Source organism: Ziziphus jujuba, chromosome 10, assembly GCF_031755915.1.
Source record: "Ziziphus jujuba cultivar Dongzao chromosome 10, ASM3175591v1".
In the NCBI taxonomy this organism is placed as follows: domain Eukaryota; kingdom Viridiplantae; phylum Streptophyta; class Magnoliopsida; order Rosales; family Rhamnaceae; genus Ziziphus; species Ziziphus jujuba.
In genome coordinates, this window is record NC_083388.1 from 11629715 (window position 1) to 11657547 (window position 27833).

At 29.0% G+C, this 27833-nt stretch overlaps 1 protein-coding gene across 5 annotated transcripts; it reads left to right on the plus strand.

Moving 5' to 3' along the window:
• Positions 1 to 19709: 19709 nt before the first annotated feature.
• LOC107411290 (DNA repair protein RAD51 homolog 2) lies at positions 19710 to 24894 on the plus strand. Of its 5 annotated transcripts, none has more exons than XM_048469331.2 (13): positions 19732 to 20160; positions 20315 to 20428; positions 20533 to 20685; positions 21266 to 21369; positions 21451 to 21514; positions 21609 to 21664; positions 22060 to 22140; positions 22539 to 22598; positions 22747 to 22838; positions 22911 to 23030; positions 23535 to 23678; positions 23917 to 24004; positions 24544 to 24894. In XM_048469331.2, exons 1-12 carry the CDS (start codon positions 19981 to 19983, stop codon positions 23964 to 23966), a joined length of 1218 nt encoding a protein of 405 aa, XP_048325288.2. In that variant the 5' UTR covers positions 19732 to 19980; the 3' UTR covers positions 23967 to 24004; positions 24544 to 24894. The 5 variants fall into 5 exon arrangements, 4 of the variants coding, with proteins under 4 accessions (XP_048325289.2, XP_048325292.2, XP_048325288.2 ...); XR_007239383.2 differs by having other exon boundaries at positions 19735 to 20160; positions 23917 to 24049; XM_048469332.2 differs by lacking the exon at positions 24544 to 24894 and having other exon boundaries at positions 19710 to 20160; positions 20351 to 20428; positions 23917 to 24301.
• Positions 24895 to 27833: the final 2939 nt, after the last annotated feature.

The window sequence follows — 27833 nt, forward strand, 5'->3', positions numbered from 1 at the left end:
CAAACAGGATCTTATAATATTCTAGACAAAATGAGCTTTTCTTTTTCTTTTTTTTTTTTTTTGGGGTGAATTTCTAGGCAAAATGAACTAGCTAAATATATGTACATATATATATATATATATATATATATATATATATATATATATATTGGTGAATAATGAGCTAGCTAAATATGTAGAGGCACAAGTATTGGAAAGCAGAGCTGCATAGATAAGAGTTGACAAATTATGATGTAAAAAGGACTACATAGCTCACGTCAGCTTGGTGGGCCATGCCACGCCTCTTCCTATTACTTGTTCGCCATCTCCTTTTCCGTTCCAAGGGCTCTGAATTGCTTGACAAACACCAGCCGCCTTCTCCGCCCACGTATTAGTTTCCTAAACAAGAGAATAGGATGTCTTTGTCGGGTTAGATGAAAAAAGTAATTAACATTTAAAAAGTGCATAAAGCAGTGAAGATTAAGCATCATGATATTAATGCAGTATGGTCAGACGGACAGCAACTCCTTATTAAAATACAATTACAGGACCCCAAAAAGCACAAAAGTAGCCATGTTGCTCTAAATGTTGACAAATTCATACCCAATAAAGCGCTTTTTCTTTTTCTTTTTTTCTTTTATTTTTTTTTTTTTTTTTTTTTTGGGAATATTAGATAGATCCAATCCTATATGCTTAAGCAAAATGCTAAATATGATAATAATTTAGCTTGACTTTGCCCATTTCTACCCGCATCTGGATCTCAATGAGGTTGTAATAAGATTACGTTTTTTCAATCATTCTTGGATATGAAAACGAAACAACGTTATTAATCTCTATAAAATTATCGCCAAATTAAAGAGGACTTGAAGTCTTTCAGTAACTTATTTTATTTTATCTCAGCAAATAAAAACTTTTTTATTTTATTTTAATATATCTTTTTAGTATGATAGTAACATAAGAAGAAAAAGCACCAAGCAGAATGGAAATCCTATTATGCAAGTCAAAATTCCCAATCCTTTCGTCCGATTCATACCCACCATAAAATAGAGCATGTAGATCCATGAGCTTTTGAAGCGTGATAGCGATGCTCCTGGTGCTACGTTTAATAAATAGATGTATTTGGTTTATAAGATTACAAGTCAGACATGGTCCATAAAACTACATGTGGTTTGCTTACGCGGTTAGTTTATAGTTTTTTTTTTTATTTAATTTGTGTGTAATTTATTTATCTTGTGTGCTAGTTGATTTGTTAAACATTTTGAATAATTGTAAATTTTTCTTTTAATCATTATAGTTATTCCAATTTTAAATTTTATGTAGTCACAAGGTTGTCCCTATAGGGATTTAGATAACTATAAACTTGAAAACAAAAAATCAATAGAAATAAAAAAACCAATAATATTTGAAATTATGTTCAATTCGGATAATTCTGATTTTTTCCTTCCCTTTAACTTTATAGTTAACTTAGATACTTAATAAATTTTAACTTCGAGTAAGGAGTATCTACATAAAAACTGAATAGTCAAAAATTAAACTTGCCACATGTGGTCATGAGATTCTTTTGAATTCTTTCCAAAATCATAAAAAAATAAGAAATAAAAAAACTCATATTTCATTCTCTTTATTATTTATGGCTATTAATATGGTTAAATAATATTCCAAAAAACACCATCCATGAAACAATCATGTTTTTTCCCTTCTTATTATTGAAGATATTGCACACAAAATTTTAATACACTAATATATATTCATCCATAGATATGTAATAAATGAAATTTCAATATAATTATTATATAGATTTCAATAATGAAATTAATTTTTTTATTTTATTTTCTTAAAATATATATAATCATAAATAAATTATTTTACAAGATAAAAAAATGTTTATAGAGTAAATAATAATTATTATTATTATTATTATTATTATTATATTATATTATATTATATTATGAGGACTTAATATATGAAAATTAATTACTTGCAAGTAATAAAAAATAAATAATGATAATCAGAAAAAAAAAAGAATTAAAAAAAGTTTTTACAATCTATATATTAATTGTCATTAGTTTATTATATTTATTTTATTATTAAAACAATAAAAAAAATTATACAGTAAGTAATAATCATATTGATCTCTTTATTTATATAATTTGTATATTAATATCATTGTTATTTTATTTATTTATTTTATTATAAAATAATAAATTACTTTACAAGGTAAAAATATTTTTATAAGATAAATAATAATGATAATAATAATAATTATATTATATTATATTATGCAAATTTAATATAGAAAAATTATTTATGTATAAGGAACAAAAAATAGAAAAATAGTCGGAATGAAAAACATTAAGAAAAAGATTTTATAATCTACATATTAATATCTTTATTAGTTTATTATATTTATTTTATTGTAAGATAACAAGATTTTATACATGATAATTAATAATGAGATTGATCTCCTTATTTTTATAATTTATACATAAATATATTTATTACATTGTTATATTTATTTTATTGTAAAATAATAAAATTTTATTTATGTAATTAATAATGATATTAATATTTTTATTTGGTTTCTTTTTAAACTTTTAAAATATAAGCAGCAAGAAGATATTAAACAATATTCTTATTCTTTAAGATATTTCTCATAAAAATTTAATATATTAATACATATTCATATATGGATATATAATAAATGAAATTTCATTGTAAAATAATAAAATTAATATATAATAATTAATAATAAAATTCACTTTATTATCAAAAAATTTAAGATGAATAATGTATTTTAATATTTTTCAAAAAATGCTTAATATATATATATATATATATATATATATATTTATATGTATTTTAACATAGGGGGAAAAAATGCTTAAAAAAGAATTTTATATATAGATATATATATATATATATAATTGCTTTTAAAAAGTAATCTTAAAATTATGATCACACACACACACACACACACACACGTATATTCATGGTTAAGTATTATAAATATCTCATTTGTTAATGAGAATTGTACCATCTTTTAAGCAAAAATAAAAAATAACAAATATACAAAATCAATGACAAAGAATATCGTATGTATAAAAATATACAAAAATGTATTTTCTTAACTAATTATGAAAAAATTATTTCCATATAACAAAATAAAATACTAATAAATTATGAAAAACTATACAGATACCATCCTTTAATAGATAAAAAAATTACATTATACAATTCACCAAACAAAATACTTTATACATGATATTAACATTACAAATGCACAAGTCAATTAATTATTAATTTGAAATTTTAAAATTTAAAATTTGAAAGTGTTGATCTATATAAATTTTTTATTTTCATAAATCATAAAATTAATTACTCATATTACATACTATTAATTTAAAACTTTAAATTTTCAGACTCTTTAAACTTGAAATTTTAAAATATAAAAGTTTGGCTCACATAAATTAATTATGGATATTATGTTCCAATAGTAAATAGTCCATTATTTTAAAATGGACAATTTATATATTAGACTATTCAAATTTTAAATTGTACATATTATTATAATAAATAAATAATATAAACAATTAAAGAAGATTATATTAAAATATCAATTATAATATTGAGATGTTAAAATTTAAAATTTAAAAATTTCTGTCCATAAAACGAATGTTATTAATCCTAGAACTTTAAAAGTAATCTTTTTAATCAAGTAAAAATTAGAATAATAAATCATAGATAAATACTTTCCAATTAATAAATTTAAAAAAACTCCAATTACTACATAATTATTAAATAAATATCATCTATATATGGTTAATATTACTATTGGAATTGGATTGTATTTAATTTCATTTGATTTTCTACGTACGAAAAAGAAAGCATAAAACTAGTCAATTATTTGAAGTGTGTTGGTTTAAAGCATCCAAATTGCATTATTTTTTTCCTTCCAAACATCCAAATTATGATTTTTAAATAATAAATTTGGAAATTGATTGTGGAATTAAAGGAGTCTGCAAAAAATATTTTTATTTTTTTATGAGATGTTAAATGAATCTGACTAAAGCAAATAATACCTTTTTGAAATAATAATTATTTTTTGGAACAATTAAAGTTTGAATATAATTATTTATTTTAGAAATAAATAATTTTTTTCTTAAATGAATAAGGACATAAATAAGACTAGATTCATAATATTTAATTTGAGAACGGTGGTGACCATAGATGATCAATTTCTAAATTAATTCAAATAATGAATGAAAAAGCTTTAATTTGGAACAGTATCTTGATTTTAAGAATTAAAAAAAAATAACATTCATCATTTAAAATAATACTTATGTCTTTATTAAATTTTGAATATTTTCACTTATAAATAGGTAATAAATTAAGTGATTTTTCAACTCCCAATTAATCTGATATATAACTATTGAATAATATTTCTTTATTAATTCAATTTTTGTCATAATATTTTTTATATTCTAAAAAAGTTAATGTTATTTTTTATTGTTTCATTTATTTAACTAAATTTATATTTAAATTCTTTTTTGTTACAAGGCATTTAAAAATTTTTAATTTATTTGTTCTCCCTAAATTAGTATAATTACCTGATTTTTATCAGACTTATTTTGCTTAATTTTTATTATTTTATTATTATATTTTTTTTTCTAATTGAATTTAAAGTGGCACACTCGTACCCATTAAAAAAGATATCTAAATTGTTTTACTTTTGCAAAACTATCAAACAATATCAATGAAAATTGTAAATTTGATAACAATCAATAGTCTTTAATCTTCATTTATAAAAAAATAATATAAGTAATTAATTTGATTTGATTTGAATATAATTAATTTTCAAAATCATCTATTATGATTATACATACCATGCATACGAGATCGATACTAGTAATAATTTAAACTAAAAAAGGAAAGGAAATCCGCTTAACCTTGTTGAACTCAAAACTTGTAAATGTATTTTCAATGGTTTTACCATTAATCAAGCCTATGAGTACCACTATCTAACGCACACAATAGAATAGAAAAAACAAAAACGAAAAATTAACACCTTAACAAACAACACATAAATTTTTAGTTTTCATGTTTTTTCATAAAAAGGTCAATAGGCAATAGCTATAAATGTGTTTAATCAAACTTACAAGTACCCTATATTCATAGGCATATAGAGAGAGAGAGAGAGAGAGAGAGAGAGTTTTGATCTTTTTGGAACCATTTTGTTTAATTCACAAAAAGTCAATAGGCAATAGCTATAAATGTGTTTAATCAAACTTACAATCGTACCCTATATTCATATGTATATAGAGAGAGAGAGATAGAAAGTTTTAATCTTTTTGGAACTATTTTGTTTAATTATAATAGAAGACATTGTAACATGGCAACTATTAAGAGTTGGGGACTTATAATAAACATTAAATTACATTATTTTAAAATAAATAAATAAATTTCATAAATGTGATCATAATATAAAAATATAAATTTTTATGAGAAGTAAAAATGTAGTTTTATGTTTGTGTTTATTTAAAATTATGATATTAATATTGTTTATATAGATACAAAAATATGTATCTTCAATTTTTTTGGAATTACTTTTATATTTGCTTGCATTCTTTTTTCTTTATTATTATTATTATTATTATTATTGCTTTATTTAACAAATATATAATGACTAAATTCTTAATCCTCCCACTATATCTTCATAATATATAATGGTGTTCAAAAGAGAGAGATGTATAAAAAACAAAAAAAAGGAGTGGTTATTAACCTCTTTCTCTGTTTTTTTTTTTTTTTTTCTTAAAGAAAAAAAATGTTTTGTCACCATTCTATTAGGGCTTCAATGTGACCTCTATGTAAAGTGACAATTTAATGGACTATCATTTAAAAAAAAAACCCATACTTAGAATTTATAATATTAAAGAATTTCAAAAAAAAAAAAACAAATAAATGTTGCCAGTGAATAATTGTCACATTAGTAAAGGAAGGTTGGCATAAAAAAATTATACAAAACAAAGAAACCAACTAATAATTGTCATTCAATTATTTTTTCAAGATTTGAATACCTCATATTTATATATGCTTAAAAGTTATAAATAAGCAAATTTCAATATAAAATATAATTCAGTATCTATTGTTGAATTTTTTTTTTTAGCCATGGTTTATTATAAATATGATTATATTTCTCTTATGTATTATAAATTCATCATCCATATGTTATGTATAAAGTTTATTTATTATAAATGGTGCGTTATCAATTATCAATTTAGCACATTTTAAAAAGCTTTCAATAATGAATTCCATGTTTTAAATAAAATATAAAGAGTTTTCATAAATTTTCCAAAATTTCTATCAATATCTATATTTTGTGTGGACTAGCCATAATAATGCAATTCATTTACAAGGTTTGTTTATATCAGTAACAGGATTAGCTTGTTTATTGAACTTTTTAGTAGAGTTTTTAGCCACACATTCTCTGTAATACTTCAGTTTGTCTATTGGACTGAAAAATCTATTATCTCTAGAAGCTCAATTGACTTATTCTTTATTTTTTATTATATTATTACTATTATTATTTATTAATTATTTTGTATATATATAAATAAATTGGAAATGAGTCACTAGTGTTAATGTACGATACACATATTGAGTGATTAGGGTTTTGAGGTGTCTATGATGACTATTTGGTGAAAACCTGAGGAAGAAAGGTTAGAAAGTAGTATGTCCATTAGGCACTACTTTTGTTACTTCTGTGTTCTGTTTTGCAGATATATTTGATAAATCAATAACTGTGCTTAAAAATTACTAATTTATTTAAATAAAATTTTTGTAATTATGTATGAAGATCTTGGGATTACAAGGCTATAATTTATACATATTAAATTATTTATATTATGGAAGCACTAACAATTGGTATCATAGCCAAGATATACAAATCACTATATTTTATGCATTTTATTTTGTTTTATGAAAGCAATCGGATTCTATTTATGCATATTGATGTTGGTATGATGATTTCATATAGTGATGATAGTGGTTTGATCCAAATTAAATTTTGAATTTTATTGACTGCTTTCTTTTGATCTTTTTGGAACCCTTCAATTGAAATAAATATATACATATTATTTATTTGTGCGAAAGTTGTGAAATTTTCTTTTGCAAAACTTGTGCAATGTCGGGTTCATATCGAATTTGTGCAAAGTATGTAATTTTTATTTTTATTTTGTTTTAGTTCGAATTGAGACCTAGGCATGGTGGAATATTGTTTTTGGTTTTGACTTCTATTGTTTAACACCTCCAATTGGGTCTTTAAAAAAAAAACTCTTGAAATAGGTGAACTAAACCTGTGGCCGAATAACTCCTTGATTGGGCATTATTATTATTATTGTTATTTATTTTGTTACTATTTTTAGGCATTACTTTGAACAAATTGTTTTGAGTATTTTGATGCCAACATTGAGATGAGAACAATGAGATCAATGTTGAATGAAATTTTTTTGGAATGGCATGGAATCCCAAGAAACGGTGTGAGGCTGAAATTTCTCTCGAGTTTGGGTGTTAATTTTAGGCTTTTTTTTTTTAGCCAAATTGATCTATGAATAATATTGCCCACACCGAAAGGAGAAGATAGACATAGGAATTGAAGAAAACAACTATCGAAAAAGCCAATTATAGGCGGGTCGAAGAAGTGGGTTGCGTGACCCGTTACTCTGTAAAATGGGTCAAACCACGATCCAGTTGGATGGAGAAGGAGATTCACACAACAAGTCGTGTAGAAATTGGTTCGTGCCATTTGCTGACATCATCACGATGACATCAGCTACTATTGTGCTGATGTCAGCAACTGAATTAAAATAATAATAATAATAAATAAATAAAACAAACAAAAAAACTTATTTATTTTTCTCATTTATCTTTTATATGTGGTTTTATTTATAGAAATTTATCCCCATTTCAAATTCAAATTAAAAAAAAATTCATTTATTCTATTCATTCTGAAACTTTATGTTATTTATTTATTTATTAATTTATTTATTGATTGTTATACTATGTGAAATTATCTTCATTCTCAGTTTATTTAATTAAAATGCCCAAGATTTAAATTAAATATTGTTGGTTAAATTGCCCATTGAAAAGCTTTATGCTATGTTTGACATAGTGGTGAGGATTGACTAAATGCTTGCCTATCTTTGGTATGTTTAAACCATTAATTGTCATGAGACTTGGTGTCTAGTTGGCATAGTAGTGTGAAATTTTAAGTGCTCATTTATCATGAGGCTTAATTTGTCTATATCATGAAATTACCAATGTAACTCATTTTTCTCTCCTACTTATGAGCCAGTCCATACGGGTGATTAGACTATCCTGTCAATGGTTTGATTACTTGGTAGGATGCTTGGATTGACAGTGTAAGTTGATTAAATACCATGAATCACAGGTTCTGAGTTACCTCTTAGTGATTTAGTTCAATGCATTTGATTGTGGTGATTTGGTTGATTGTCTCTGGCCCGTGTATGGGTATCTTTTGTGCTACAAGGACCCTAGTGATATTATGTGTTTTGATATGATTGAAAGGGGCAGAGAAGATAGCATTTGCATTGTCCCTGTGATGTAGTGCATTTCTTTTATTTGCTATTTCACAGCTGGAAGCACCCCTAATACTCTGCCTATGGATCCCATGATAAATTGAATAAACTAATTATCAAAGGTAGTGAAAATTTTTGATAATGTTTGACTTTCACAAAGCTATATATGGATTTGAAAATTAGACCATTGGAATTACTATATATTTATAATACTGTCGAGATTAAATGTTGTATAAGAACTTCAAGTATTTGTATAAGTACTATGTGATGGTTGTGGAAAATCACATGTAAAATTATATATATATATATATATATATATATTGATGTGTTACGTTCTATGAATACTCTTTTTAAGCTATTTGACATTAATAGAAAATCTATCAATTTGATAAATGAAGAAACATCACTATGTGGATTTATTGAATTATATGGTGTAAGATAGAGTTAGTAGTGTGAATGAGCTTATCTTGAAACTTTCCTCTTATTATATCGATCTCATGGATTTTGGTAAGGAGTATCAACTGTTGGAAATTGGTGTCGTAATAAGAGATGATAAGGATTGATAAGTTGCTTGAGACTTTATGCGGTATTTTGGTTTATAAGTTGTTGCTTGCATTATTTTTCTTGTTTTGTTGCTGGTACTTCTATAGTTGCACCTATATAAGCTACAATTTGTAATAATTGTTTATGTTGCAACATTAACCTTTACACCACTTGCTTTGAGAGACTATATATATTTTCTTACCTATATCGATAACTCTTTTCTATATGGGTATGTTGAAATTATTTTTGAGAAATTAGATGTCTTGGTTGTCTTTAAGGAATTCAAGATGAAATAAAGTTTCAAAAGAATAAGAATTTAAAGGCTGTGAGATTCGATAGGGTGATAAATATTATGGTAAACATGGTGAGATTGGATAGAACCCAATGTCTTTCATAATTTATTTGTTTGAATGTGGCATTGATTTATAGTTTACAATGCTTGGCATTCTTTAGCAAATGGCATAATTGAGAGGAGAAACTGCACTTTTGATGGATATAGTGTGGTGTGTGTTGGCAAACTTTAAATTGCCATTTTTTTTCTTGTGGGTAGCAAATTATGTCTAGTTTACACCTTTTTCTTGTGTATGGAGTTTTAAAGTTGATGTTATGATGTATAATTTCAATATTAAGAAGTTAGACCCTAAAACCTTTAATGGTTATTTTGTTGGTTCTCGTAAAGAATCTAGGATTTCTGGATTTTATTATTCATATTTCACAATCAAGATCCTTAAGCCAAATATGGTTATTTATTTTAAGGGTGTTTCAGTTTTGGTGAGAACGGTCCAAAGGTTCTTATTTTGAGAGAGAAAAGTATATTAATTCCCACTGTTATGTTCCTGCTAGAGATTTTGTTATTTTAATCATTGTGGAACTAGTAGTGAATCAGGCTGAACCTATTAGATAGATGAGATATTTTAGTTACAGCTGATGCTGATGTGTGCCTTTTAAGCAGGTAAAAAAAGAAAGGTTCAAAAAAAATCTATTATACCTAATGACTCTGAGGTTTATTTATAGGAACATGAGTTTAATATAAGTTATGAATTAAATTTAATCATTTAGTTACTTGAAGGTAGCAAACTTATCGAATAGAAATATGTCTATAAGACCAAAAGAGACTAAAATGGTCAAATGAACATGTATAAGTTGGACTTGTTACCGATGAGTTTAGTCAGAAGAAGGAAATTGACTATAAAGAGATGTTCTCTCATGAATCCACAAAAGATTCTTTTACAATCATTAAAGTAATTGTGGCTAATTGTATTTTAGAGTTGTATTATATGGATATTAGAACTGCTTTGTTAAATGGAATTTTGTATTCAAATGTGTATATATATAGTCCAACTAGTTGGCTTCCAAGCAATGGGGAATGAGAATTTGTTTTGTAAGCTTAAGAGATCTATTTATGATCTTAACTAAGCTTCGTGGCAATGGTATCTCAATTTTTTTCATGTAGTTGTCACCTAAAATGGTTTTAAAGAGATTGTTGTTAATTTGTGCACATATTTGAGGGTCAATGAAAGCAATTTAATATTTATAGCATTGTATGTTGAAGACATATTGTTAGCTTTCAATGATACTGACCTATTGACTAAAACAATTTGTTGTTGTTTAGCGATTTTAATATAAAGGATCTTAAAGTGGTTTCATTGGTATTAAAAATAAATATTCTTTGAGACAAGGCTAATTGTATACTGTAATTATCTTAGTTAGAGCCTATGTTGATAGGACTATGTTGAGTTTTAATATGCACAATATTCTCTTAATATATTATTATTGGTATTGGAAATAAGCTCTTTAGGGATCTGTGTCCCAAGAATGAGAGAGCGATTAAAAGGGACAAATTATAATAGTCTAATATTCATTTGTATTTATCAGTTTATTGTTCACTCAAGATTGCACATCATTGAATATTATTTTATGTTTGGGTGTATTCTTATAAATTCTTGAGTAATTTCCGTTATGCGTACTATAAAACAGCCATTTTTTGTTTTAAGGTCAGTGCACCACTACTTTAATGCAGTGAGGTTTTGTGAGCTAATTATAATGGATCTATACATATATATGATTTAAAAGTTTAATACCAAGAATTTTATTTATTATGGCAGTGTAAGCTATTTTATAAATTAGTATTGGACAAATACTTATAGCTTCATTGATTGTAGAAGTAGGGTATATGGCATGTTTTGAGACTATGATACATGCTTTTGGGCGCACTTTTGTTATAAGGCCTATAATGTTGTACGTAGTATATGATTGAGTATTGCCGTGAGAGCAATACACATATGTATGTGGGTAATTGTTATAATATGTTTATTACATATATTATTACTCCTTATGCTAGCAGGCCTGTTTGAGATTTTAGTCTCTGTGTATATGTGTATGTTGATCCACAGGTACCATGGTGAGTCCCTACTATCTAGTTTGAGTATGTTGTTATACCTTGTCGGGTTGCAATATGCTTGAATGAAATGGTATAATGTGTTAGGGGATTGTACGTGGTAAGATAAATCTCTATTACCTAGACTGAGTTTATGGCATATAAAGGTGCTCAGTTAAAATGGTATCTAGTTGTTAATGAGATTTAGTGAGAGAATCTCTACTACCTAATCTGGTATATTGTTGTGCCTTGTTGGTGTGTTATATGCTTAGATGAAATGGTATTTTGTTTCGGAAGATTCTGTAGTAAGTGAATTTGTTGTTATTTATTATGATTATGCAATCCAAATGGGAGACTGTAAGATATTTTATGTGGACTAACCATAATCATGTAACTCACTTATAGAGTTTGTTTATACTACTAATGAGACTATCTTGTTTATTAAACTTTTCAGTAGAGCCCTTGGTCACATACTCTCTGTAATATTTCAGTTGGTCCATTGGACTAAAGGATCTATTCTCTCTAGAAGCCCAATTGACTTGTTCCCTATTTTTTATTATATTAGATTATTAGTATTATTATTTATAATTGTTTTGTATATATATAAATAAATTGGGAATGAGTCACTAGTGTTGATATACGATTCACATATTAAGTGATTAGGTTTTGAGATGTTTATGATACCTATTTGGTGAAAACCTGAGGAAAAAATATTAAAGAGCAGTGCATCCATTAGGCACTATTTTTGTTACGTTTGTGTTCTGTGTTGTAGGTATGTGTGATAAATCAATGATTGCACTTAAATGTTAGTAATTTAATTAAATACAATCTTTGTAATTATGTGTGAAGATATTGGAATTACAATGCTATAATTAATGCATATTAAATTGTTTATATTATAGAAGCACTAACATATTTCCGTCAACAATTCTCTAAATTAGACTCTTTTTTTTTAAGTATTTTATTAATTAGGCTTTTTACATTTTTGTTTATACCAACATTTTTTCCTTTGAAAAGGTGTCAAATGCATAGTACAGCCGGTTTAAATTTTAGCACATTCGTGCTTGTGCGTATTTGTGTTGATCCATGTAGTTATCGTATTGTATTTATTGTGTCACATTTTTGTTCATACCAGTTAATTATACGTCTGTGCCAATATATTTTTATTTATTTTAATACTTTATTTATTAAAATTAATACATTATAATATAACAAATAACTTGAACTTATTAAAATATATTTATTTTATGATTTATTAGAAATTTAATATCATAAAAGAGAAAAAAAATTATAGTTAATTAATGACATAACTTTTAAGTTAAAAAAAAAAGCTCTAAATAAATAAAATATGATAATGAACACTTAGAAAGTTTAAATCTTAAATATGTTTTAATTTAATAAATTATTATATTTATAATTTTGAAAAAATAACAAAAAAATATAAGTAATTTTTTATCATAAAAATATAAATAAATTAATATAGTATATTTATTTGTCAATTATGTGAGTCTTATGGGCTCGTGCTATGAGACACATGGATCAATTGTTAAGATATAAATACAATTCATATTCATACTAAATATGGTACAGTTTGTTCATTTTTATCCCTTTATTCTATTTACACCGCTAGAATAGGATGGTCATTTTTACACAAAAATGATTATTTCCTCCCATTGCTTTTCTATTTACTTTGTTTTTTAAAAACGTTTTTGCTCTAAAATATAAGCTACACTTAATATCTAAAATACCCTTTTACACACGTATTTTATATCCATCTTCTCCAAACAAATTCGTATTTAGAAGGATAAATGATGGTGCAAAAGGAACAATGCCTCAAAGAGACTTTTTCTATTCAATGAAGACCCTACCTTTTGGGTTTGAAACAAATATAATTCTTTTAATTTTCTTCTATTTTCTTGTTTTTTTAAAAAATATTTGTTGATTTTTGATAGGTTTAGATGAGATTTTGGAATTGTGGATTGGTTTTAGTTGTTAACGAAATTGTGAGACATTCTCCAATTCCTACAGTTGGGGATTCTCTAATCTCTTTTTTTTTTTTTTTTCTGCTTTCATAGAATATTTGTTAATTTTTGATAGGTTTAGATGAGAATGTTTTAGATTTTCAGTTCTTGATGGGATTGTGATACATTCTCCAATTTCTATTGTTGGAGGTAAGTGATTACACCTTGGTTTTATGAACAATTTAATTTATCTATAGATAAAAAATTTTGTTTAAATCATTCATTCATCCATTAGGTGTTTTGTTAAACAAATTGAAACAATACCTATGTTATTTGCAGCTGGCTGAATGCAACATAAGATTATAAAATGTTCTTTAAGTGTGTGCTACTGATCATTAAATGGAAGTTCAGATGCTTACCAACCTAACATAGTTGCTTCATCTTATTAAAGCCTTTTTTTTTTCTTTAGTAATTTCATATCAGTGTTAAAATTGAAAAATTTTTTTAAAAAAAATAGAAGAGAAACAACAATGAGGGTCGAAGTTTATGTCGTGTTCCTTTCTGGAATATGTTAAACAATCCTTCTTTTTACATGACCAAAATATCTTTTTACACAATTAAAAATTTGTTCAACTTATATCGAACGAACAATATGAAATTGTTTGGTGTCATATGTTTAAGGGTTTTTTTTATAGCAGCATCATTCTGAGCTTTTAAATTTTTCACAAATTGCATACTGAGTTTCATATTCTCCTAAATTTACATGTTATTTACACCAATGCCTTCAACTTTGATTCCATTCAGTTTTGGAGGTTAAGTATCATATGACTTGCATGTGGTCCATTAACTCAAGCGCAGAGTTGTCATTCTATCATCATCTTCTTCCTTTTAGCATTTTGGGTGTTTTTTATTTTTTTAAATTTATTTTTTAAAAATTTTTAATTTAAAAAATTTAAATGTTCTAATTTTTTTTTCCCCTAAGCATTTTTTTTTCTATTTGTTGGGTTTTTCTTTTTTATTTGTTTCCTAAATACCCTAAATTTTGATAAGAAAAAAAAAATAAAATACCCATAATTATAAACCGTAGCGCACAAAAGTATGAAAAGAGGTGGAAGAGATAAACATTAAAAATATATATAAAATCATATATTAGATAAGATCATTCAAACGAAATCCCAAACAAAAATTAAAAGAATGTAAAGCCTAAAAAAAAAATGAAAAGAAAAAAAGACAATATCATCTACAATTGAATCAATAAATCACATACCACATCTCGTAAACCCAAAAAAAAAAAATGGCATTGAAATTAACATAAAGTCAGAAAATGCAAAAACCATTCCAAACATGTAGAGGAAGTCCCCAAATAAAATGTTGCCAAAAAAATTCACCAAAAAGAAAGAAATGAAAATATGAATAATATGTTTGAAAAAAAATCAAACTTTAATTAAGAAAAAAATTATCCAACAAATCAAATCACCAAAGCCATAAACTACAATAAAAAAATTTTCTTTAATTCTTAAGTTTCCTAGTATAGGCATCATTTACTTCCACATTCGATCATCAATTTTCTTTCAATAAGTTAGCCTCAAACTCGACCTAACAAACTCATCCTTAAGCAATTGAAGTTTCCATGGTCATGCAACCTATTTATTGTCCACCTTCCTCACCCACAACTTCTTTTGACCGACATTGACTCCAATGATCTGTCCTTCCATAGCCTCCACATCGTACCCCACACCTTCCTCGCCCACAACTAAGATCTGTCCTTCCATAGCCTCCACATCGTACCCCACACCTTCCTCGCCCACAACTTCTTTTGACCGACATTGACTCCGATGATGAAATTAAGGCTTCATTGAATGGATTTCCTCGTCGTCATTTCGCTCAAAACCAACAACAACCAAAGAAAGAGAAAGAAGGGTAGAATTGGAAGGAGTTAAAGCAAGACCGATGCTAATCCTCAAAGTCTCCTAGATGAGGAATCTCGCATCTTGAGCAGAGGTGGCAGTGAGGATTTGAGTAAAAGAAGAATTAGTAAAAGAAGGTTTATTGAGATTGAGAGGAGGAGGAGCCCTTTGATCCAGAAAGTGAGATCAAAGAAGAAATACAAAGAGAATGCAAAGAGATGCTTAGGGATGACATATTTAGTTTTATCTTATTTTTAAAAAAAAATTAAGTTAAAAAAAACCCTAAAATGCTATGAGAATGAAGATGACGATAGATGAGGTTTCTATCCTGAGTTAATAGATCACCTGCAAGTCATGTGACACTTACCATCCAAAACTGTATGGAATCAAGGCCGGGGGTATTGGCATAAATAACCTATAAGTTTATGGGGCATATATGGTGAATGTGAAATTTGAAGTGCAATTTGCAAAAAATCTGAAAGTTTAGGGGTACACTGCTGCAAAAAAAATTTCATGTCTAAACAAGTTAGAAATGTTCATCTACAAATTACTGAACAAATCTAAGATATTCAAATTGTAAAAAACCGCAAAATACTAAATACAAATTTTGATAGCATAAAGATATATTGTAGTCATGAAACTATATAAAGTTCGTCTAAAAAAGATTTCTTTTTGACATCTCAAAGTTGAATCTTTTTTTTTTTTTTTTTGGTCAATAGAAAAGAAAAAATTTTTTGTTGGCGTAAATTTTAAGATAGAATACCATCTAGCTTAGGCTAGTTAATAGGAGTCCACCTTTTTTTTGCTAGAAAAATAGGTGTTATATAAACAAAAAAAGACAAGTTAGCTAGGAAAAGGAAGCTTGCTAGAGGATTAAGAGTTAGTAGTAAATAAACCTTTGTCCAAATCCATAATGTCTACAAAATGATTACAAATAAGCTTAAAAGTTAAGGAACCCTCAAAAGAATTTCTAGTTGCCCACTTACAAGATAGCTAAACTATTCAAGGACCTAGAAACCCACACAAACCATACATTCAAGAAATGAAAAGTAGAATCATCATAGTGGCTTCAACCTCCAATAAGTCTCATAAGTTACAGTCTTGTTTAGGCATTGAACCACTAAAAAAACATTGCATTCACAAATGATAGAACTCCAACCATTATCAAAAGCCACATCCAAGCTTCTTTGAACAATCTGTAATTCAACAACATCCAGATAAGAAGATGATTTACGAAAAGCATTGATGCTAAGCAAAGAACCTTGATGGTCCCTTGCAGTAACAACAAAGAAACAATTATCTTTGAAGAAGGCAATATCCAAATTGGGCTTGACAATACCTTGAGGAATTGGATGCCTCATAGACAACCTCTAAAGGGAATTAGCTCTCGAAGTAGGGCCTCTACAATTCAACTTGAACTCTAAAAATCTCTTATTCAAATCTTTGATAGCTGCATCATCTTGGAACCACTTGCCTTCATGAATCAACTGATTTCTAATCCTCTACAACAGCTTCAAAGAGAGGGAAGTGAACAAAAGAAATCCTCAAAATCTTCTCTGTGAACAGGGAAAACTTCAATAGAGTTGCACAAGCAGTCCAAGTATTGCTGAAGATTGTTATTATCAACAAAATCTCACTTAATGCTCTAGGGTGACGCAAACCAAATCACTTTGGCAACACGGCAATAGAAGAGCAAGTAAGTCTCTAACTCCACAAAACCACAACCATGGGGACATTGGGAGTCCATCACCATTATATTCCATCTAGTCAAAAAGGCTTTAACTGGCAATCCATGGTTGGGTAATCTTCATAAAAACAATTTGGATCTTTCATGGATATTGGCTTTCCAAAGAAAATTTTACCAAAGGGTTTCCACAAAAGTAGTTCTGATTAATTGTCTAGTAAAGAGACTTAACACTTAAAGTCCCTTTTCTATTCCCTTTCCAAATGACCTTCTCTCTTAACAACGAATCTACCCAGAAAATCTTGCAAATGTTTCAACAAGTGTTAGAATCAAAAAACTCTATCAACAGGTCTTCATTTCAGCTCCCATCCTCCTTTTTCAAAAAGCTCACCATGCCCGACCACTCTGAGTCAACAGCCCCTTTAGGACAAGGTTTGAAACTAAGATTATTGAAAATCCAAGGGTCAGCACAAATGCTAATTGTATCACCTCTACCCCTTTATAACAAAGACTTTTTGCCAAAGTTCTCCACGTGGTTAAGATATTGGCCCAGGTCTTAGAGAAATTACTCTTTCTTACAATCAATGAAAGATGAGAAAGTGTAGTATTTAGACTTCAAAGCTTTGACCCAGAAATTTTCTTCCTCTAAAATAAGAGACCAACCTAGTTTCCCAAGTAAGTCTTTGTTCATTGAGACAAGGCTTTATTCATTGAGGCCAACTTTCGAATGCCTAAACTATTATAAAAATTAGGAGAATAGATGTGATTATAGAAAACCAAAGCCATTGTCCTACCTCCATGTTGAGCCCCATTCCATAAAAAATCTATACTCATTTTTTAAATATTTTTGTACCACCGAACAAGGATTTCATTTGAACATTTTAAGACATTGCATAAATGGAGATGACAAACACCACCAACTTGATTAAACAGCTCCTATGCGCTTGAGATAGGAGTTTAACCTTCGATCATCCTTCCTTTTTAAATCTTCAAAAGCCTGAGAGAATTGTTTCTTCCCGTAAACATGCAATGCCTAGGTAGTTAGCATCTTGGGATCATGATATCATCTGTGAAAATAAGATGAGTAATCAGGCAAGAATGACCAATTTTGATCCCCTAGATAGCCCCATATGCCTTAAATTTTAGGAACCGCCTAGATAACAATTTAGAAAAGATATCATAGAGAAAACGATATAAGAGATCACCTTGTCTTAATTCTCTCTCCATCTTGACAAAACTACACATACCCCCATTAACCAGAATAAAAAGAGAATTAACAAAAATACACTAATTAATCAAATTTAACACTTTATGAGAGAAACCAAAAGCATTCAAAATACAAAGAAGAATCAATCCACTTTATCATAGGCTTTCCACATGTCAATTTTAGTACCAATCAAGCCCTTCAATCCTCTCTTTCTCTTCATCATGTGAATGATTTCATTAAGTAAAATAGAGTTTTGCCTCATCCGACCCAAGATAAAAGCTGCCTGATTTGGCAAAATTATCTTATCCAAAAAGGGTCTTGAACATGAAACAATCAACTTGGAAACAATCTTGTAAGTGGCATTACAAAGGCTAATAGGTTTGATTTAATCAAAGGTCGCCACTTGATTTCCTTTCAGGATGAGAACCATAGTAGTATTATTGAGATCCCTAGAATAGATGCCAGATCTGAAAATGTTTTGGACTATTTAAATCACATCATTTTCGACAATATTCCAATACTTTCGGGGAAAAAAAAATGCAAACATCCTATCAGGACCAAAGCTTTAACCAGATTCATACTTTTAACAACATCAAATTCACTATCTAATCAGATTGTTTTATAGTTCTAGGCACCTAATGGAACGTACAAGAATTGAAAGAACCATGTAAATTACATATATCAAATAGTAAAGCTTCTAATCTCCAATTACAGGCTTGCAGGCCTTGTGAAATACCTCTAAAGAATTTGTAATTTATTTACATTTGTTTTACATTTAGTTTAGTTATGATTAATGATCAAAAAAAATTTATGATTAAAAGGAACAATATGTAGAACTAGCGCATTCAAATTTTTCTCCCTAAAACATGTGCTTGCACTAAGTTGGATTTCTGTCGGAAAATTGTGTTTGAATACTTTGTTAACTTCTGTTTAGCTTAGTTTTGGCCCAATAAGAAATAAGCCCAAATATATTTTCAAAGGGTATTTAATGGCCTCTACTTTCCCAAAAAAAAAAGAAGGCCTTATTTCAGGTCCATCAATTGTAACCGGGCTTGCAACCATGGAAGGAACCAAAGCTCCCGTAGGTGGTTGGGCTTTACAGCGAAAACCAATGGTATCCCAAATAATAATCACAAAGTTCAATTTCCGATAAATAGTCAGTTGAAAGAAAAAAATCTCTAAATTGTATTCTAAATAATTTCAATCTGTTTATATATTTTATAATTTTATTTCTTTTTCTTTTATTTTTCCATTCTTAGCTGGAAATCTCCGATTGACAAGGCCAATGCATTTTTTTTTCCTTATTTTTTCAATATTATGCAAAGAAGAAATTGCAACAAATGTGAAGTGAGTGCTTCTATGCGCACACCCGTTTTTTTGGTGTTTTTAGAGATTCTTTTATATGAATTTGTTAAAAGTATTTATATTCATTTGAGATAAAATTATTTGTTTTTATAATTACCGAACATGATTTAAATATTCAGTAAACGCCACCACCTGAACAATATTAAAATATTCAAAATATTTCGGTATCACCATCAAAATATATACACAATGTTTCATAATTGTGTAAAAGGGAATTAAAAAAATATTTGATTAAAAAACAAGAAAAATACTTTTTTTTTTTTTGGATGAATTAGCACTCAGCAGAAAATTCCACGTGATAGAATTAAGTAATCGATCACTCAGACAATCACAGAGATAGGTCGGTTAGTTGTTGGGTCTGAAATGTGGAGTCATGATCTTTTTATTAGGGTTTTGAATTTGGCGGGAAAGAAAAAAAAAAAAAAGGACACAGAGAGAAGAAGAAGAAGAAGTGGAGTTATGGAGAAGAAGCTCATCAAGGAAATGGGTTTGCCCAAATCGATTGCCAACGTTTTCGCTGCGCGCAATATCACCACCGCCGAGGTTATATTTTTCTTACTCACTCTCAAAAACCAATCTTCAATTTTGCTTCGCTGTAATTGGTTTCCAGGGATTTCAAATCATCGGTACAATTTTGTGTTCGAATTCCATTTTTCATTTTTTTTTTTCGAATTTTTTTTTTTTTTAAATGTTTCAGGAAGTATTATCCTTGACTGAATTCGAGCTGATGCAGTTGCTCGATGTGGGACTGGCAGAAGTTGCCTCCGCAGTAGCGCGTATCAGCGAAATCGCGTGCCCGCCATATCAAACCGTGAGCAATGGCGCTTACAATTCTTCTTTCTTTTTTTCCCTTTTTTTTTTAATGAAAATTTTTGTGGGCTTCTTAGAATTGTGGTAATTAGTTGTGGTCTGTAGGTTCTATCTCTAATGAAGCAGCGGATTCGAAAGGATAACCATGGTGGTCACCTTCCCACACGTCTGAAAGGGCTAGATAAGGCCTTATGTGGTGGGATTCCATTTGGTGTTTTGACAGAGCTGGTTGGTCCTGCTGGAATTGGCAAAACACAGGTATCACTCTTTCTTCCATCGATCTTGTCCGCCATTCCGTTTTTTGGTTTGTTTGTGGTTTGGGAACTTGATCATGATTATATGTGAATGTGGATCATTATCTGTTGTTGGGTTTTGATTCTGCTGTACTACCATATGTCCAGTTTGGCATTTGTCCCAAGTATGATATCAACTCTCTTTACCATGTGTTTAAGACTAAAGACTATGCCGGAAACCACCCTGCATCGAGGGTTTAAAAAGGAAAGTTTTAAATTTTCAAGAACTAGGTTGACATAGCACCTGCACATTGTGCAAAACTATTGCTGGTTGACAATAAGTTGTTATTTAACTCTGCATTTGGCAAGTAATCATTTCGGGAAGACCACATATCACCGTATCTTTATTTTAGTTTTTGGCATGATTGGATTGGCAAATGACACTAGAAAGGTATGCTGGATAGAAGTAGCATATCTTAGGTTCTGTTTTGTGTAAAGATGCATCTAGGGAGGTTGTCCTTTCATTTATTATGACTAGCAAGGTGTATATGTGCTGCATATTTGAATGAATTTTTCATTCCAAGATTATTTGATGCAAATTGCAGTTCTGCATGAAGCTCTCGTTATTGGCTTCATTACCAACATCATGTGGAGGATTAAATGGGCGTGTGATCTACATTGATGTAGAATCCAAACTTACTTCAAGAAGGTAGTTGAAGAGCATGGTAGTGATATTAATTACTGATAATATTTTACCACTAAATTTCAAACTCTGGTTCTTTTTTCTCAGGATAATAGAAATTGGAACAGAAAGTTTGCCAGAAATATTTCAAATCAAAGGAATGGCACAGGAAGTATGAAGAATTTGTTTCAAATCAATGCCTTTTAATCTACCATAAAATGTCATTTTATGGTTAATAAAGGATTATTGTTCTGTTTGTATGTCAGATGGCTGGTAGGATCCTTGTTTTGCGGCCAGCATCACTTCATGAGTTCACTGAGAGGTATGATTGAAATTGAAAATATGACCTTCTCTTTCTTATAAGGTACAGAAAAACCTGAATGATAATAAAAACTTTGAGGTGGCTTTTAACAGTAAGCATATGAGATCTCAAACTAGATATTTTGTCATGTATATTACCAGCACTAGACTGCATTGGTTTGTAAAATTGATTTTTCTCTTTCTTCCCCCCCCCCCCCCCCCCAATTCATTAGCTCAAAGACTTTTCGTTGCCTGTTTAAGTTTTTAAGTGGTGGTAAAGAGAAGGGTTCAAATATTATCATGAAATGCGAAATTGCTTACGTTTCATGGATGCACTGTCCCTAAATATCTAAGGAGCTGCATATTCCTGTTTTTGTGGCTTCATTCCTGATAGCATGTTTACTGATATATCACCAGTTTGCAACAAATCAAGGTTTCAATTTTTCAGCATCAAGTGAAGTTGCTTGTGATTGATAGCATGGCTGCTGTTGTTTCAAGGTAGGCATAACATTCTTCGTTATTTCTGTGAGTTTTGACCTGGTCTGGATTTTTTACTCCTGGCAAGTTACAGTCCATTCCATTAGAATTCGGTGAGGTTTTCATTTGATTGGCATTTATGCTCCTGCATTAGCTAGGAATTACGTAATAGCAAGATTCAAATTTGAGTTATGCAGATTGGATCCTACTAACTAGAGAAAGTTATGACAATACTACATCTGAATATCAGAGTACATGATTTTATGTTTTGCCTCTACATTATTCACATGACATTTCGTTACTGATATTCTAAAGTATGTTTTATATAATTTTGAACAGCCATAAAATACATAATCAGTTGCTTTATATACTCCTGTTGGTTTGTGTGATTGTGTAAGCATTGATTATATTTCGTTCAGGGATTATGGGCATGCCGCTCTTAGACAACATTCACTAGGTTGGCATATTTCTTTTATCAAGTAAGAAATATTTCCTCCCTATTGTTGGATATACTACCTTTTTGGCTGTTAGTAATTTGCTCAAGTAATTTAACTCTTTTGCTCAAATAATTTAACTCTTTTCGGTTTTTGTTTTCTGTTTTTTGTTTTTTCTTCTTTTTAAATTTAGATCCCTTGCTGAACTTTCCCGAATCCCTGTTGTAGTTACAAATCAAGTAAGATCACAAAGCCGTGATGAAGCTTGCCACTATTCTTTTCAAGGTAGGATGGTGTAGTCATATTAGTTAAATCTTCCATGTAACTAAGGAATGCAATTCAGTTTATTCTGCGCAGCACAGAGCAGAGGGAAAGCCACAGAGGTTCCTGCAGGATATGATTCGCATCTTGTTGCTGCTCTGGGGATTCACTGGGCTCATGCTGTGACCATTCGTCTTGTGCTTGAAGCTAAATCAGGTTGGCAATGCTAATAGTTTCTCTAACTTAAAATGACGTGTGCTGTTTTGGTTATTCTAACTTGTTCAATGTATGAATGTTATGTTCTGTGCTTCTTGTTCGAACAAGTTATTTTTGTTGCATTGGATATTGTGCTTCTTTAGAATGACAAATATCCCACTAGCACTGCCACGAAAACAAACGATCAAAGAAAAAGGAAAATATATATATATATATATTTCAAGCTAAATTCTTATTACCAATTTAGAATGAGTTTCCTTGCCTTCATATTAATGCCTTGATAACTAAAATGTCTTCCCTACATTTGGATGTCCTTTAAAATAGAATACTACTTTTTGTGTTTGGATTTAACATGATAGAAACTTCTGGTTCTCAAATTGATGAAATTTGCTTAGAAGTTCTAATTGCAGATTATGGGCCTTTTTCCATGAGAAATTAATTATGTGAAACGTAAGGCATGTTCTCATTCTTATTACAGATTCCAAAAACTTTCTTGTCTTGCAGGTGAGAGATTCATCAAACTGGCAAAATCTCCAATATCACCTCCTCTTGCTTTCCCTTTCACCATAACATCATCTGGGATCTCATTGCTAAATGATGATGGACAAGAATTGAGAGGAACCGAGATAAGCACAATTCATTGTCAAGGTTTGTCTCTGACACATTTTCTTGTGGCGAGGTGAATCCAGTTATTCAGTCAACTAAAAAGAAACTTGCCAAGATGGCAATCATACCATCACTCTCCCTATGCATGAAAATTGAAGGTCTTCATAAAATTAATATATAATAGCATGTATAGGAATTTTGCTTCTACTTAGTTTCTTACATTCATTTTTTTACTCCAATGAATAGATTTAAAATCTCATGTCATATGACAAAAATGCAGGCCACAACGACATTATTAATTTTAATGGGAACGGGAAAGGGAAAGGTTGAATCGAGCAATGAGGGCAACTACAAAGCTCAATTTTCAGGCATGTTGACTAATTGTCTATGCCCATAGTCACGCAATTTGAAAGGTTACCCCTATTTGTGTATATGTACTTTCTATCATGGCCAAAGTTCTGTACAGAGAACATTTTCGAATCCTTCAAGCCTAAGTTAAGGCATAGGCAGCAAATCATCTTCTTGCTTTTGTTGGAATAATGATAGAAATGGATAATTAAACTTGCCTTCGGGTTTTGTAGACTTATCCAGACAAAAAGAAACAAAGTGGATATTCTTGTTGTTGATAAGCAGAGAAATATAATTAAAGCACAATGTTGGTTATCTGTCCCTGTCTTGAGTGCATTAATTAAGTTATTTAGAAGATTTGATGCGGAAACCCTCATTATCTTATGTCACTCGCGGAGTAAACTAACAAACGATACGCTGGTTAAGCAACTTTTTTAAACATAGAAGTGCAGATATTTTGTAAATTTATCTTCTATGTTTATGTGGCAGAGTTTTTATATTTGTTACTGTTGAGGTATAAAAGAAACTGAATACATTGAACTTTATTCTTCTTTGGAAGGTGGGATAAAGAACAACCAATCCATGTTAACTTATAAAAAGGTAAAGAGATAGCAGCAACTTTTCTTGCACTTGGACAAAGAGATGGAAAGTAGAGAGGCCAATGCTTTTTTGTACGCAAGGATTGGTACTGCACTGTACCAAAGACAAGGGAACGACTAAAAGTAGAAATCAAATGTTTAAGTGGAGGAATGATAGTCTTGGTATAAAGACAGTAAATTTGTGCTTCAATTAGGTAAATGAAATTTTTTATAGAATATTGCAGCCATGCATTGTATCTGGGTGCTAATCAATAAGTACTGTTAACTTATTTATTTATTTTATAGCCTCTGATATATACCAATATTTTCTATATTTATTGTATTTTCTTATTCAACAGGTTCACTTTGTCTAGCCTAGTAACATGCATATTTTGTATGAATATACATACAAATTTTAAATATGGGTGTTGATGGTTGTTTAGATTTGAACCCCTACGCATTTGTAAAACTCGTTGGACTATTTTATTTGTGTTGGTGGTGATAATTGTTGTGTATTTTATGAGTTTAAAACTTGACTAACAAGGAATCTGAGGTGGTGGCAAGTTGATGGCACTGGCTTTCTTGATTTGGCAGGTGAGAGCCATTATTTTGGCTTTTGCTTTTAGGTGTTATAGAGGATATGTGCTTTGCTTGATGTACATGTTAGCAGTAAATGTTATGTCAGTTTACAAATGGATGTTGATTGGTCGAAGCCCTCTTTGCATATAACCCCCATGACAATCAATGCTTTTTTTCTCTTCTTTTCTTTTTTAGTGCTTTCATTGCTGAAGTTGTGCATCAAATCAAAGGTTTTTAAGTTAGCTTTGAGTATTAGAGATTTTTTACATGCAGTTCCCACTTCTACACAACATCACTCCTTTTAAAGTTTTAAGGTTATTTTGAGTCAGATCTTTCACTAGAATTTCTTAGAGTCTACTCCATCAATATTAAAAATAACTATAATAATAATAATAATAATAAATTCTTTTTTTTTCTTTTTTTGTATTTGGTGGGAGCCAAGGTAAGGGAGATTTAAATTATAGCGTGCTTAAAGAACTGTGAACTGTATGGCTTGTTTGTAGCTCAGGAAAACATAAAATAATCTGCAACTTTCTGGCATTGGTTTCTTAAATAGGAAAAAATATTGAGACAAGCCAAATATCAGACTGGCTTTTAAGGTTTCTTTCCTTTATCTTTTAGCCTTTTACATATTATAAGATTTCATTTAGACAAATTAGGTGACTCTTTCTCTCTCTCTCTCTCTCTCTCTCTCTCTCTCTCATAAATATATATAATATTTGTATATAATGTTGCTTTATATAGCTGTTGCTTGGGTAATTTGAAATGTGAATCATCCACCCAACCAGTAGCCTGACATTGATATAATAAAACAATTGCAAAGTAGTTTTCAAACCCTGTCTGATATGCCTTTGAACCTGTTTAACTTTTAAGCACAGATACATCAAAAACCTTAATAAAAAAAATCACCATCTGGATTATATTCTGATTCAGGTCTGATGAATTAGCGTGCTTGCATTTATTAATTAATGTTGGCATCTTAATCCCCTCGAAATTTTATGCTTTTTTTTTAATATTTTCTGATTGATGATATTTACCCCATTTTGAGTTTATTATTATATTAATTAATAAAGTGCATTGCATCCGTAGGCCACGATCAACAAACAATACCATTTTTAATTGTTTATATTGTTTTATAAGGAAACTTTATTCAAGTGGAAATCAAGTACATATTATGGTAGTCGATATTATCATGTGGTTTACGGTTTACCTTCCATGCTTTCATTCCTAGGATACAACACAATACCCCTAACACCAAACATCTACAGCCATAACATTACCTTCATTTTTTTTATTCCTTTTCATATACAAATTTGATTTATAACATCAATACTTTGCTGTTCTTTTTACTTTGTTAAAAAATAATACATAAATTAAAATTATGTTAATTTTTAGTTTTTATTTTTTTAATTAATATATCTAACCAATTTTAATTATCATCTATTAATATTAATAAACTATTAAAATAAGAAAATTATACAATTTATATAAAAATAATAATAATAAATTTGTCCCACTAAAACGTATAATTAAACACAAAAATAATTTGTATTGGATTAACCTCTCTTTAATCCACAAAAGCGAAGTTTGTAAAAGAAAGTAACACATTGATAATAAGTGCAATAATTTGTGAATACATATCCTGGAAGGGCCTAAATTAAATTTTTTATTAGGTACTTTACTTTTTCGTTTATTTCCTTTTTCTTTATTGATGGATAAGTTTCAATTAGATATAGATCAACCTTTTGTGTCCTTAAACTAGGTGTCATATTTTATGTTGCTCGTTGAATAATCTTTTGCTCTCTCTCTCTCTCTTCTTTTTTTTTTTTTTCCTTTTTTTATTGACAAGGATGTATAATATTATATATGTATATATATATATATAAGATAATAATAGAAAAAAAACTGAGACTGAATTATGGATTTGTGCCTTTGATGTTACATGTCTGGTGTGAATCATGTGAATGCTTTTCCAACATAGTGCCTAATGCCTTCTTACCCGAAAAAAAAAGTGCCCAATGCCTTCTAAAGAATTCCTATGCAATATAATACACAACTTTATTTTTCATAAAATAAAAAAATAAAAAAAAAATAAAAATCTGTCTCAATTTTCGAAAAATCCTCAACTATTTCACATCCATTTTAATTTTTTATCTTGATATTCAATAAATTGACTTGAGCTTTATTCCTCAAAGTAAATTAGGTTTACCTAAATGGGCTTCAACCAACCATAATCATTTAATATGAAAATTTCCCGTAAACTATGACGAATTAAATTAAAAATAGAAGCAATTATCAAAGAATAAAAAGGCCTAATTTTAACTACATGTATTAAATATAAAATTGGATTAATCACTTATTTTAGGAAAGTTAAAAACTCGTGAAGCGTAAATGCCAGGTGTCCTTCTCTCAATTTAGTATTGAGTGCCGTAGCTCAACACACCTCGAAAAATGGGAAAAACAAAAAAGGCAAAAAGGCAAAGCACATTTTGGTAATTTTGAAAACCAGTTTTTGTCGCGTACGTTTGGATCTTTGATTAATTAATTATTTTTAATTTTTAATAATTTTTTGAAGGATTTGAAGTGAACCAATAATTGGGGCAAGAAGAGAGAGAAAATAATATTTTTTGAAAAAGGAGTAGAAAATTGTGGAAGATAATATAAAAATAGAAAGTTTTAGTAAACGACGTTA

Coding starts and splice junctions, on each gene's coding strand:
- LOC107411290 (XM_048469331.2), top strand. CDS start 19,981: ATGTGGAGTCATGATCTTTTTATTAGGGTTTTGAATTTGGCGGGAAAG. Junction 20,686..21,265: donor CTGGAATTGGCAAAACACAG/GTATCACTCTTT, acceptor TGCAAATTGCAG/TTCTGCATGAAGCTCTCGTT. Junction 22,839..22,910: donor TTGCCACTATTCTTTTCAAG/GTAGGATGGTGT, acceptor TATTCTGCGCAG/CACAGAGCAGAGGGAAAGCC.